The sequence below is a fragment of the Colias croceus genome, chromosome 3 (genome assembly GCF_905220415.1).
Source record: "Colias croceus chromosome 3, ilColCroc2.1".
NCBI lineage: Eukaryota > Metazoa > Arthropoda > Insecta > Lepidoptera > Pieridae > Colias > Colias croceus.
Window position 1 is genome coordinate 8,496,374 of NC_059539.1, and position 12,287 is coordinate 8,508,660.

The window sequence follows — 12,287 nt, forward strand, 5'->3', positions numbered from 1 at the left end:
ACTCGGACAATGACATCTTATAAATATCTATTGGACCCAAATACGGCTAGGTCTATAATAATACGCAACGTGTGTTCGCGGTACCTACTACAGAACAACGTCTATGGATAACTGAAAAATTGAGATTAATTTTTTTTCTACGTATTTTTCCAGGATAAAAAGTATCCTATTTTACGCCCAGGATAATAAGGTATAATTATACCAAGTTTCATCGAAATCGAACCGGTAGTTTTCACGTGATGTCTTCACATACAGACAGACAGACAGACAGACAGACAAAAATTTTTTTAATCACATATTTGGGTTTGGTATCGATCCAGTAACAACCCCTGCTAGTTATTTTTTCAATATTTTCAATGTACAGAATTGACCCTTCTACAGATTTATTATATGTATAGATTGTGAATAATAAATCAGTTATAAAAAAGTGAGACTTCTTTGGCAAGATTCAAAGATACCAAAAGCATCGCCTTACTCAATGACGTAACGGTATTGTCATGACGCGACCTTGAAATTTTACTCTCAACGCGCCTCACTTCAAAAATATATCTTGTGACACAGTCGTAACGATAATTCGTGTCGTAACCTATAAAATTCTTACACTATCAATGTTCGGCACGTTACTAAATGTAAAAGATACTTTGTTGATTCCTCGTTATAACACAAGAAGCTTTTTTACAATAATTAGGCCATTTTAATTCTCCGTCACGGTCTCGTACTATAACGTCGATTAACAACTTTATGTTATCTGTTATAATTACGAAATAATGAGGTTTGATTACAGCTGGGTTTAGAAATGAAAGCAGTTTAATTTAGTTAATTTTGGAAATAAATCTCGTTTTATTAATGTTATCAGTTCTTTAATAAATAAATATTATCGATATAATGATAGCCACTGAACTAGAAAAATTAAATAGGAATGTTTTTTTTTCCACTTAGTGACTATGGGTACTAATGTACCCAACTTTTTATTTTTATCAGGTACTAAGGTACCTAATAAAAATAAAAAGTATAATATCATAACTTATTAACTGTACAGATTTGTAGAGTTACTTTTTTACGACTCTATATTTATTATAATATTTTATTGTTAATGCCTTTTGACAGCTGCTTTATGATATTATGTTGATGATGACTGAAGATATAATATTATGTACCTAGGTATCTACCTACTATGAAATGTACGTATTAGGTATATATTCAGGAAGTTTTCCATAATTTTTTTTTTGCAAATATTGAAACACCTGTCACTTTTTTAATCAACACTCCCTGACTGCACTCGACTAATCACCATATTTAGCTTAGCCTTATAATTTCAGCAGATAATCCATACTCGCCCTTAAGAATATACACCAGTCAATTTGAATGCATCTGTCCTGTTGACTTTTGACACTTATATTTCAACAAACGAAAACAAATCTTATGTATTTTATTTAAAGTAAATTTTCAAGTAGAACTCAGACCGCAACGCGCTAAATCGTATCCGAGGTTCAGCACGAAACCTAAAATTTTCCGCGCCCGTACACTTAACTGCAGTTAAGCTGTAAATTTAATATGCTTATTTTAATTGCGATACAAAAAGTTACCGCTCGCCTTATGAGAAAGCCGCGATATAATCAGCAATAAAAGTGAATGCCTTTATAACGCCAACATTAACACGCGGTATTAGATTTTTTCAACGGAATGTTATAATTTAAGCAACTAAATTAACAAGCCTATTATATTTTGCGTGTATCGTACTCGATGGGGTTCATTCTAAGAAATTAATATAGCTTCCTGTTCATGAACATATGTCTGGACTTTGTTAATCTGCGATAGCCGACATGAAAGGCAAATTTGCGAATGTATATTTTACACTATTATGAGTGTTACTCGTTAGATGATATAAAGCTCAGACTAAAATATAGACTAATAATAATTTAACTTAGGTACGGGTTAGTGCAACTTTGGACCATATAAATTCTGTACCTATTCTGAGAGCTCAGCGATCAGCGATGAGAGTGATTTTCCTATGTACCTAATAGGTACCTAATATGTTTTATAATCATTTCATTTCAACGACGTGTGTATAATCTTGCATGCTTTCATCTGACTTTGTATCGAGATAGGTCATACCTAGATAATATAATTTCCTTATATTCCTTGAAAGTTACATTTAAAAATTTGGATTCAATAGGATTTCATTCATTCATTCAGCATTCGAAATCGAGCATTCGAATGCTTTATAAATGAGTATTTTTCAAGAATAGAAAAAATTCTATTGCTAGACGGGATTCGGACCCGCGCTCTTCGCCTTATAGTAGGTATTTTAGTTAGGTATCTACAACAAAAAAGTATTTAGTAAGAAGCATCAATAGTATATTGTACCAATAACTTATAATTAAATATTTTACCCTCATGCCAAAATGTGATTCTCGTGTAGAATTTTAACACGTCGCTGTTATCGGTCAGAATGCACTGCTTAAAATCGCATCTAATATAAGGCGTGGTCGCGAGATCTTATCATACCCATTAGTGAGTGCCGCGCCCCACCGGCTTCAACCGCATCGCCTGCGCCTATCGAACAATAAATCTGAACCACAACAACCATAATTCAACCGAATTTATTCGAAAATAGAGTTAAAATTTCCTTAGCACATTCGAGATACGAGCACAATTTGTGTGACCGAATCCTTCACTGATCACTTTTTTCCAGAGTTTGGCTCCTATCGCGATAAACGAGTTAGTAATTTGCGTGATGCAGCCGTTTTCGATGATGATAGAATGCTAGTAATAGAGAGTCCTTCATCAAATGTCATTTCTCTTGTTAGATTCGACGAACTCGCCCACACTTCACGTGGCATGTCTAAACTCCAATGTGTTCTTTATTGATCAATCTGATACTGATCTGTTTCTAGGAAAAAGGATTTGTTGATTGGTAAAGACACATATCAATTTAAGATAAAAAGGTTAGATAAAATTACCCGCAAAATTAAGTTACAGGATTTACTGTAAGTGATTCTAGATTTCGTAAGGACCTATTTATTGATTACGTTATCAATTGGTATCAATATAAATAACAAAATTACATGTGATCCCTCTCACCCCACCCTAGTATTTTGAAAGTATGTAGTATAAGTAGACATAACAGTTAATTCGAAACAAAGAGCATCTAAGAAAAACATTTCCAGGCTTAGACCACAATATGTACTTACATAACAAACCGAATTATCACGTAAGTTAATACGAAAACGATCATTATTTACGCTCTTGCATTTCCTTCAGATATCATTGAGCCTAGATCGATATCGTCTCTGCAACCTAACGTCAAAGTAGGATTTATGCGCGGGCGTCGTGACCGGTTGCGGGGCGGGGAGGGGTCGGTGAGAACAAAGAGAGGGTTCAAACACGCCGCGGCGCTTGCTAATAAGCAATAAACAAGAGGGCGGAGTCCCGCACCTGAGGGATCAGCGATCTGATGAAGAGTGCACAATGCACACGATGCACAAGCATTCGTAATTTTTACGAATGGTGCCTAGGTATATAATATTTTTTGTGTGCATAAGTAGAGATAAAAATTAGCTGTTATTCTGCATTAATCTTCAACGTGGTGAGCTGTTAATCTCGTTTTAAGTGCTAATATTTAATTAAAATTAAATATAGTGTTAGATTTCGCTAGAGATAAACTTTATATCCAACGTTTATGTTTTAACACCTCAGGCTACATAAACTCAAAGCGAATAGAGATGCATTCACATTCAATTACTTATTATAAATTCATGAAAATGGAATTCTAAAGTTTCTAAAATTTTACTACTCCATAATTGTGAATATATTTGTTTGAAATATCAAAATAAATAGTAACCGTTGAAATATCCCGCGGTCACAGACGAGTCGGGAGCTCAACGAACCGTGCCGCACGGCTTTCATTGCAATTAAAAAGCAATAAAACTGTTGCACAAGAAATTCATAGATATTGATGTTGTACGGGAAACATAAAGCGTAAGAGCATTTAAACAAAAAAACTAAATGGCTCATAAAGTTATGCAGGCTGTTAAATTATGGCTGCAATTCAATGAAAAATACAATTTTCATCGTACCATTTCCATTATTTCATATTTATATTCATCTATATTTTTTCAAAACACTTGAAGATATTTATGCCTATTCCATGACTTCACTTTTATTACTTTTACTTCACCTTTATTTGATTACCTAGGTAGGTAGTGTTTTTATAGAGCAGCAATTTCCGGTTGAAGAGGTAAACAGAGATTTTGTATTTAAACACGTTTATCTAATGACCGATACCATAAAATGTATAATAAGTATATATACTTATATGTATTCTGCATATAATAGAATAGGTATAATATACTCTAACGCGATCTGATACCAAGTAACTATTTAGTAATCTGTGCTAATATTAACATATAGTAGAGTGCCGTAAGGCATAAAAATGGTCAAACCTCGGAACCCAGGGCCAGTCAATGAATCTGTATATCAAGTATGAGACTGCATTATTAAAACCTCAAATAAAAAAGTTAAAAAAAAAAAATTGACCGATCTCGATTTATAACAATTTTTAACAACAATTTACTGAAAAATGAGAGGCGGAAGGGGGAAAAAGTGTTTATAGTGAAAAATTTAATTTTATTTGTAATAAATTATATGTGCAGAGTAACTTCAATGTTAATTTATTAGATTATCGTAAAAAATAAGTTACAAAAAAAAATTATCATTAACTAAACACATTGTTACATCATTGTACATTGTTGTCGTCGTCGTCGATCTCGTTGATATAGATTGTAGGTTGTTTTTAATTCTGCGAGTGAAAATTATTGACAATCATTATTTTCTTCAATATATTTGAAAATCTGCTCCATTGCTGCATCTACTTGCATTGTTACTGGATGAATTTTTTTCTCCCTCTGAGTCTGTTTTAGCGTTGTTTTTAAACGCAGGTAACAATCCGCGTGATATTTAGCCTATTTAGTTCCCTGAGCTACTAAAATATCTAACACGCCTACAATTCTTTTATAAATATTGCGACAATATTCACTTTTGTCTTCACATATCAAACTTATATTTTTATATGCATATATGCATAATATAAATGAAAACAAATACTTACAATTTATGCCACTATTTTCAAAGTTTTTAAAACTCAGTAATGTTCAGTAATTATTAACATTAATTTTTAATAAACAAAAATCTTAATATATACTAGAGGTCCGCCCCGGCTTCGCCCGTGGTACATTTTATATACTAGCGGTCCGCCCCGGCTTCGCCCGTGGTACCTACATGTTTAAACTATCCTATCTCTCAAGTTGGATCGAACTGCACATGGTGTGCGAATTATATTATATAATCGGTTAAGTGGTTTAGGAGTCCATTGAGGACAAACATTGTGACACGAGATTTATATATATTAAGATTATAAAGGCGAAAGTTTGTAAGTATGGATGTATGGATGTTTGTTACTCTTTCACGTAAAAACTACTGAACCGATTACAATGAAATTTAGCACACATATAGAGGGTAACTTGGATTAGCACATAGGATAGTTTTTATCCCGGAAATCCCACGGAAACGGGAACTATGCGGGTTTTCCTTTGCAAACGCGGGCGAAGCTGCGGGCGGAAATCTAGTCTGAAATAAATATTTTTCGGAACGAAAACAACAGCTACGTATTAAGTCTAGCAAGTTACAACGTGTACTATCCTGTGAGGGCCCGCCATGAACAATACCGAACAGCTGCTGTTATTCCCTCTATTCTCCAACCCGACCTTCATCGGTATATCTGCGGTCCCTACAGATCCAAGATCAAGTTTTCAAGTTTGTAATAGTAATTGTTCTTTTTAAAATATGACTTTTGACTAATATAAATCAATGAAAACTCCAAAAAATTAATAATTGTTTATAATAATTTTTAAAAAATTGAGAGCGCGAAAAAATTTTTTTTTAACATTTTTCTATATACTATTAAAAACATATTTTCAAGGTTTATATTAAGATTCATTGACTGGCCCTGGATTCCGAGGTATAAACCTTACGGCGCTCCACTAATAGTAATTAGTAGCATTATAGTATATTAGATACAAGTCGTCATGTTGTAATAACTCTACAAGGGAACCTTTTAGGCACAAGGAAGTAGACCACGAAGCCTCTATTATAGTAGGTATTGCTATTAAACTGTCGATCACAAGGCTACGACGGCACCTCTCCGCACAGTCACGACAATGCCTATAATCACGATACTTTACACAAACTGTTCTGTCAGTCAAACGCTAACAATATACAATTATTGCAACTGGACTTGTAAACACCTAGACTAGCCTTGACTCGCAAATCTTGCATCTAAACGCAATTATCTGCGTTCGTTGAATAATATCGAGCAATTATATGGAAATGTTATTCGCTAGTTGCATAAGTTTCTGGACACACATTTTAGTTTATTAGTGAGATTTGATATCCGAAGGGAATTTATTTGAGTTAACGGCTATATTAAGATAAGTGACCATTCTAGGTACCTACTAAAATTATACCTACTCATGGGCTCAAAGTGTAAGCTCGAAGATAAAATATTTTTTTTTCATGTTTGCGAATAATTTACCTGCACAAATTATATTTAATAATAGGTTCTCATCAATGACTAATAAATAATTAATGATATCAGTTTACCTACTTCATTCTCGCCTTGTAAATAAAGTCTTATCATTGTAATTATAAATAATTATCACCTATTTTAAAGCAATAATAATAATTATGCATATATGAATTTATTTCGTTACATATATAGAGAAATCTCATTTTTGCCACGTAACAAATTTCCAAACAGGTTATTTAAGCTGCGAGTATTAACAAATTAGCCAGCAAAGTTCACACAACCGCAGCCGCCGAGTCGCATCAATCGCGCTTCTATCGGCCTAGCCCATAACAAAGCAATCGCTGGTCACTCCGTGATGGAGTAATTCGTCGTTTCCCGTGCTAGACGCGACGATTAGCCTCCTCTATTTACTTGTCTATCCAGAGCTGGCAGCTGACGCCGGACGCGCCCGACAGACGGACACCGTTACAATTGCAACACTGACTTAGAAAAACGTTAGCCACGAAATAGCTTGTCCATGCTAATTCGATTCAACGTATCTACGTTTCCCTACGTTTAGATTGTTCCTCGATTCCTAAACGGTACTTGATTGAAAATCGGTACTTATCGTAAATTGTTTCGCTTTAGCGTTGCGCCCAATTTCACGATTTCTCGCCAATGGCGCTGTTTTGTCACGATTGTTTGGATAGGCCTATAAATTAAGCTCATTACAGAAACAAATGAATAAATATGGGAATTGTTATTAAGGTCATATTATAATATAATCATTAATCTTTAAAAATAATAACTTAAACATGCTATTCTGACCTCAAAATATTACCCAATTCAATTTAAACAAAACAAACACACTATAATCGCATCTTCAATAATTACCTACCTATGATGGACCAACCGATATGAAATTGCACAAGTTGCAAAATATTATGCTTGTTGCCATATTGTTGTGTATAGAGTTTACATAATACAAAATAGTTTACAAGACAGTTCTCACAGATATGATGTAAAAAGATATAATCTCGCGAGGGCACGACCCTCTGAAGATCGCACATGAACCTAGGACCTTGTAGCTCGTTTAATCGCTCGATAATCTGACACGTCAAAGAACAATACTCCATAATGTCTAACAAATGAATGCAATTAATGCAGCCGCATACTTAAACGAGCTGCCCTGGTAATATATCTTCGGATATCATATGGGCGATGGGAAACACATGATCACTCGTAAAATACTAGAACAGCTCCCATTATAGTTGTCAAGTTCATTGCTCGTAATGCCGACATGTTTCACCGCACAATACACTTTTGATGGTACCTTTGGCTCTGACAGAACATTAAATACCCAGACCTTTCCTCGAACTAGTGTTTCCGTCGAAAACTAATCAACGCGAGCCATTATGGAATCAGAGTTGGTAGTTATGTATACTAATATATCTCGGACACACCTCGGGCGAGAAGAGCGTTCCTTCGAGAGGAATTAGCTCAGACAACGCCACAATAGTCCATAATTATGAAATGTGTTGTGATTCCAACAGGATAGCAATTTTTCTCTGGAACCGAACAATGCGAGACGGTAATGAAAGGAGTCAATCAGTCGGTGTCTGCGAAATACGCTCGCGCTAATTTATGCTCAGTGCGGGCGCACACAGCGCTCCACTCACATAAATATGTTCAGTTGTTTTTTGCCAGACAAAGGGAGATGAAGTCGCCTTGCGTCCTTTGATGTCACACTTGCATAATTTTAAATGTCACTGAAAAAAATTAATGGAAAACACTCGGAACTCGTCCGCAGTGTGAACGAACACGTGCTAGACACGCGATTCGCAAAACCCGTACTTATGTTTTAATATATTCTAGTGTCGTATGAATTTATAGCGAACGGCATATTATTTACTAGCATTATACGCACAATTTGCGAAGCTGTCGCAAGGGCCGGCTATAATTTCCCGATGGCAGCAGATCCATCAATACACGCCTCGGGCCGCGGCCGCTTTCAATTTGTAGGCCGCCACATCGCCGGCAATTACCGGACGGAAGGTCGATCATCATCGATATATGCGCTTAATAATGCCTAATGACACTTTATGGCGATCGAAAATGGAAGTGTGACGATTATTTGCTATATTGCGAGGTAATAAGCAATAATTTGTCTCGCTTTTAATATTTCTGGAACAATTATTGTAAGTAACTCTACCAATACTTATTGCGGTACAGGCATTAGGTACTAATACTGATAATGGCGACAGAAATCCATTCCTAAAAATTATAATACCTATCTATAATAATTTTTCCTATTCTCCATTCTGCAAAAGCTTGACAAACATGAAACTATCACAATCATTTTTTCCATAAAATATTAGAAATCTTCACACGAGTAATTGAATTTATTCCTTTCATAGGTATAAAGTCAAAAACAGGTCAAAACACTACCTATAATTTGTCGATCAGTAGATTAGAAACTTCTCTAATACGTACCTACCTACTCAATAAACTACTACTTATGAGTGATGACTTCAAATAACAATTCAATGAAAGATACAATATATCACAATATGCCATTTTATTATACCTCTGCGATTCTACCTCTATTTATAATTGTTTTAAATCAAGTCAATTATTAACATGCATTAATTATTCCCATGAACATTGTTCTAGTAGGAACTGTTTACAAAAAGTGTTTCTATTAGGTTAATACCTACCTAATAGAAACATACCTACTTGTAATTTTTCCATTCCAAGTACATTTAGAATGTACCTAATTTGTTTTTCAACTTAATTTAAAAAGCTATTTTGAATTACTACTTACATAATTAAGGTAACTAAATATTTTTTTTGCAAATAGCACTAAATTTGAAATACAGGACGCTGCCAAATAAAATTTAATAGTGATCTAACCTTTTGTTATTTATTAATTTCGTTTATTTTACATGCACTTTCGGATCGTCAGCTTTTTCCTTAAATATACTACACACAAAGAAAATAAAACCACAATATAATTTCATTTCATTTATTAACACTTAGGGATGTACCCTGATATGTGTACTACCGCGCGGCCTGCTCACATTTCGGCACATTCAGAATTACAGGAACTGTCCATTTATACTAATATCTTGAAAAGAATAAAGAATGATTCATAATGTATTAGTTCTTGTTGGAAATTAAACTCATTTTTGTCTGAACTTGTTTCAATTGCGCAAATCGAGGGGATGTCCCCTCTTCACTCCCTCGCAATATTATAAATCATTCCTCTGTCTTTATTTTCGTTTTCAAACGATTTATATCAAATAAATTCAAAATATAGACATGTACCTAGTTAGGAATCTGTTAAAACGTATACATTTTTTACAAACAAAAAACTATATTATTGAAACAGGTTAGTGTCGAGCAGTGTCGCGACTGATTTCATTTCTACCGTTACTTTAAAATTTTATATCAAATAGAATTTTCTACGTGACCCCCTATATACATTGCTTATTCTAGAAAAATAATTTAATCAACTACTATACATACACTATACATACAACTTATACAATGGAATATAAATATGCTTAATTATACACACGTTAACGCTAGTGTCAAATTGTATCACTGACTTACCGGGATAACTATTTTTCCGAAATACTACATTTTAAAACAAAAACAAATATCAAAATACATAAAGTTTAACAAAATACTCTGTGTTTAATTATTTATTATATATTGTAGAGTTTAAAAATATTAAGTAATAATGTATTCTTAACATAATTATAGTTAGGAATTTAAATATTATCTGTCTGCATTTAAATAATAATATCAATGGAATTACACATTTGTAATGGAATGTTTTATAAGTACATTTTGTTTTTGTATCCACATTTAACATTTTTAACAAAAATCTTTGGTTACACGATTTAATATTCAATGGAGACAATAATATGAAAACTTCGATCCCGTAAACGGGCAAATAATAGGAATTAATATAGGTAATTTTAGGGATAATCTGTGCAGGTAACTATTGCTTTTATCGATCTAACTATACAAATAAAATATTTTCGGGTAGGAACCATCATACGATAAAATTTTAGAGTAAATCTAACCGTTTATATACTATTAACGTTTTCATAATCTCGTATGACAAGACTTAGCTACGTCGTGTGTTTTTACAGAGGATGTCTCGGAGAGGGGGTGTGTTCGGGTCGGGAGGACTGCGCGGAGGGGTGTGCGGGGGGAGGGTACGGGCAGTAGCGCAGCGGGGCCGGGGGCTTCTGCAGCCACAGGTCTGGCGGGAGGCTCAGGGGCTGCGGCCAGGCTGTGGGCCAAGCTCTGCCACCGAGGGCCAACAGTTGCAAGGCTGGCGGGGTGCGCGCCCAGGCCGCTCGCTTCTCAGCTTCCTCCTCACTGGCCCCACCGCCTCCAGCGTACAGGCGTAGCGGTGACCGAAGTAATTGCTGCTCCATTAGCATCAGCTCCATTGGATCTCTGGAATAAGAGAAGTTTACGTTAATAATTTTGGTAACAGGTATATAAAAAATTATGCTAGTATAAGGACATTAAGCTGATAAATTCATTATTCATCTTTTAGAAATGCAATAACATCATTATACCAAATATCAACACAATATTCTAGACGGCACAAGGGAAGGGGAAGAATTTTAAATAGGAAACTATTTGCGCATTTAGAGTGCGCTTATTACGAGATAGATTCCTCGAAGGCAATGTTTTCGCCTGTTCGTTAGCTTTCAGCAGCGCGTGGTCTATAAAATTGGATTCGCAGAACGTCGGCCACCGACGGGCCACGTGTTTTCGCATCTCATAAAACGATGGCTCGTCGTAAACTACGTAAATATTTAATAAGACTTGTATTTATAAGTGGAACTTAATAACGCTTGTTTTAGAATAACAAACAATTTAGTTATTCATCTATAGGACATTATTCGATGATATTTTAGTTATACAAAATAAGTAGAAGTCATATGTACTTAATTGTAACTTTTGAAGTAGGGAATGTATTGTTTAAACAAATTGTTTATCTTCTGGTTAAAATAATTACTGGCTAGCTGTGCCTATGCTTTCCTATGAGCGTGAGAAAACTCGTAGCACATCTTCCGAAGAGCCAAGACGTGATTGTTTCGTCGAAGCATGTTTACGAGTGTTACAGTTAACGAGGCGAAAGTTCCTCCCGCTCCTTTATTACAGAATACTGCATGATCCCTTTATCGGTTCTCGGATGCAGGACCGCCGTCGCGTTTCGCACTAACCAGCTATTTTGAACACTCTACGAACTATAATAAAATAACGGCTAGTAATTTAAGGCGTAAAGGAATTGTTATTAAGCGTTTGGAGTTATGATGAGCGGTAAATAAGCGTGACGTTATGGGTCTCGGAGAGTCGAAATTGGCATATGAGATGCGTGTCGAATTTAATCTATCACCGACGCGGCCGCGGGCGCCGCTTCGTGTTTCGTCTCTCGTATCAGGTAGGCCACGTGTGCGGTGTGAACCCAAATGTACAATTTAGATCTACTAATGTCTGTGCCATAGATAATAGAGGACTAATGTTACAGATGCTGTGTAATATGTAGGTATCTATCGTGGCACGAATCCACACGCTATTTTACACACGCTATCAGAGACAACGTTCTGTGATTATAGGTTATTATAAAATTGAGGTGTTAAGGTGCCACTATTTCAAATTTATTTTTTGTTAATGAAATGTTATTAATAGA

The 12,287-nt window shown here is 35.0% G+C and overlaps 1 protein-coding gene across 1 annotated transcript in view; it reads right to left on the reverse strand.

Annotated features, from left to right (window-relative positions):
- Positions 1-9,576: 9,576 nt before the first annotated feature.
- Positions 9,577-12,287, reverse strand: part of LOC123690753 (T-box transcription factor TBX20-like) — a 64,345-nt gene continuing 61,634 nt past the window's right edge. The window contains exon 6 of the mRNA XM_045634856.1: positions 9,577-11,041. Within this exon, the coding sequence (XP_045490812.1) occupies positions 10,723-11,041 (319 nt within the window). The 3' untranslated portion in view covers positions 9,577-10,722. The remainder of the gene's footprint in view (positions 11,042-12,287) is intronic.